The sequence below is a fragment of the Otolemur garnettii genome, unplaced genomic scaffold, assembly GCF_000181295.1.
Source record: "Otolemur garnettii isolate 467f Iridium unplaced genomic scaffold, OtoGar3 scaffold00133, whole genome shotgun sequence".
NCBI lineage: Eukaryota > Metazoa > Chordata > Mammalia > Primates > Galagidae > Otolemur > Otolemur garnettii.
In genome coordinates this window covers 5,147,170-5,149,906 of record NW_003852528.1, presented here as the reverse complement: position 1 = coordinate 5,149,906, position 2,737 = coordinate 5,147,170, and the positions used below count along the sequence as shown (strand labels likewise).

Genomic DNA, 2,737 nt, shown 5'->3' with positions numbered 1-2,737 from the left:
ACACACTAAAAATAGAAAAACTAGCTGGGTGTTGTGGCAGGCACCTATAGTCCCAGCTACTTAGGAGGATCGATCAAGCCCAAGAGTGTGAGGTTGCTGTGAACTATGACACCCAGGCACTATAGCCTGGGCAAGAGTGAGACTCTGCCTCAAAACCATAAACAAAAACAAAACCCTCCCAGCTGAAACAACAAGAAGGTCCAAACAGGAGGCCACATTACAAGTGGTCAATAGTTCAGACCTTTGAAAGTTGTCTGTGGAGACTCACTTGGGCTCACGTCTGCTGCTGCACAGCACAGCTGTAGGACATGGGGTGTCTCCACAGCCCTGCACCTTCACCCCACATGAGGACTATGGTGATAACTGACAGCACATGTGGGAAGCAGCCTGCACCATGCCTGGTCACTGCTTCTCGAAGGAGGGCTTTGAGGATCACAGCACACGGCTGTGTCATCTGCTACCCAAATGTTTTCTTAACTTATGTAATGTTCTCAAAATTGGCATCAACAGGTCCAACAGATTCAAGAACCCTGGGTGCGGCAGATCATGGTGGCTTCTGCCCTGCAAATTCGAACTCAAGAGCCAGCTGGGACAGCCCTGAACAACCCAATCCCTTAGAAAGCTTGGGACTATTTCACAGACCCTCTTTCCTGAGACCCCCTTCTGAGCGGTGGAAGCAGCTGTGACTGATGCACGAATGCAGAGTGTCCCGCTTCCTCCCCATGACTGCAAAACCGTGAGCAACCAGCCAGGAAGACTGTGTGGCAAGATTTAATAGCAATGGCATCTCAGAATGGTGAGCGGCATCATGCACGTTGGCTATCATCAGTGCCTCTTTATTGCCATCGGGTCTGTGACTGTTGATAGAGTGACGACTTCAGGAGCAACAGGTGGATTAAAAAACTGTGGCTGGGCAGTTCTTTGAGGAGAGGGACCAGGTAAGGACAAGGAGAGCTCAGAATCGGACGAAGGTGGCATCGATCTGCCTCACAGAGGGCAGGGCCAGCATGACTTTGCGCCTGTACTGTGGGTCCTTCTGCAGGGGGTTGCGCTCCAGGTACACTGTCTCCAGGCTCCTGGCGCCCTTCAGCTCGTCCAGGTCACTCCAGCTCTCGAGGAGATTGTCGTTCATCTGGGAGGACACACACATGCACACATAAGAACAGCCTTGAGAAGCGGATGCCCTGCCCCTTATACCCATGAGCCTCACATCTGCGAGGGGCCATGGTGGTACCCTCAGCCTTCCCACTGGAGAGACAGTGAGATGTGGTACTGAGCTTCCCTGGCACCTCACGAAACCTGTCACTTCCTGCCACCTTTCAGGAGTATCCCAAGTGGATTGTATCTGTCACCCAGGATGGGGCACACCTCAATTCAGATCAGCAGGGGAAAGACCTGCCATACTGGGCCGCAGGGAAGTGCTAAAGCAGGTTTGGCCACGTTTCCTACAAGTCAGTTCTCAGGACCTGTCTCCAGGGCTGAAACTCCGGGCTTTGACTTAAGAGTCAGTAGGTCAGGGGCTGCTCCACCTGACATTCACAACTAGTGTGTAAATTACTCCTACAGCCATTCCATGGGGGCAGCCTTGTTGCCCTTGTCCCATCATGGGTGAATGTATCCAACCAATACCATGTGCCAGGAACAAACAGAAGGGATGGAGGGACTCCAAGGCCCGAGTCGTAGCTCAGAATGGGTCAGGTCTGGCCATATTGCCCTTGCCACGCCTGCCTGCAGGGTGCCTGCCTTTGGCATGCAGTCTTCTCTCTTCAAACGCACCAGCAGGACAAGAGTGTGAAGTGACTCTGACCCCTTCTGTACATTGAGTTCACAATCCACCCCTGTGCAGAGTGCATGCGACCCTGTCAGGATGGAAACCACCTTGGTGAGACCTGTGGTGCCAGGTAAAGCCAGTGAGGCACCCAACTACCTGCGTGAAGTTTTAGGAGGCACTGGGGAGCTCCCGGGAGGCTTTGGCTGCTGCTCCCCTGGGAGGCAGAGCCCTGGCAGGTGACAACAGGCATCTCTTGTCTGTTAGCAGGAGGTTGCAGGCTGTGTCTAAAGGCGGGCTGCTGTGGTGGAACAGGGAGGGACAGTGGTGGCCCAGCCAGGTGCTGGCCTATGTGACACACAAGGGAATGGGAGAAACACACACAGGCCTGATTGGGGTTGCTCATGGAGGACCCAGAAGGACAGGGTCACTGCTTGCTGGGATGGATGCAGCAGAGTAGTGCATGAGCTTAGGTTTTTTAATCCACCTGTTGCTCCTGAAGCACACCTACCCTGTGTGAGTAGGTGGCTGCCACCACACTGGCACTGGATCGGCAGCTGGGCTGGAGAGTGGAGTTTCAGGGGAGACAAGGAGCTGGAGGCAGAGAATGGGTGGACTTCAGGCAGCGCTGGGGAGCTTAGGCAGGAGTCTCAGGGGTTGCTTAGGAGAGAGAGGACAGAAAAGGTGCAAAGGCAGAACCCTGAGTAGTCCTGTGCTCTGTGGGCAGCAAAAACCAAGCAGGAACCAGCAAAAACCAAGGAGTCAGGTGACAGCAGGACGTGACAGCAGGATGAGGTGACAAGAGTGAGCAGGAGGGAGACACCAGGATGAAGTGACAACAGGAGTGAGGAGACGGCAGGATTGAGGTGACATTAGGAGTGAGGAGATGGCAGGAGTGAGGAGACGGCAGGAGGGAGGTGACATCAGGAGTGAGGAGACAGCAGGAGGGAGGTGGCATCAGGAGTGAGG

The 2,737-nt window shown here is 54.3% G+C and overlaps 1 protein-coding gene across 2 annotated transcripts in view; it reads right to left on the bottom strand.

Moving 5' to 3' along the window:
* Nucleotides 1-755: 755 nt before the first annotated feature.
* PPP1R7 (protein phosphatase 1 regulatory subunit 7) overlaps nucleotides 756-2,737 on the bottom strand; it is a 31,925-nt gene continuing 29,943 nt past the window's right edge. For both annotated transcript variants that reach the window (XM_003798254.3, XM_003798253.3), the window contains one exon: nucleotides 756-1,132. In XM_003798254.3, the coding sequence (XP_003798302.1) occupies nucleotides 956-1,132 (177 nt within the window). In that variant the 3' untranslated portion in view covers nucleotides 756-955. The remainder of the gene's footprint in view (nucleotides 1,133-2,737) is intronic.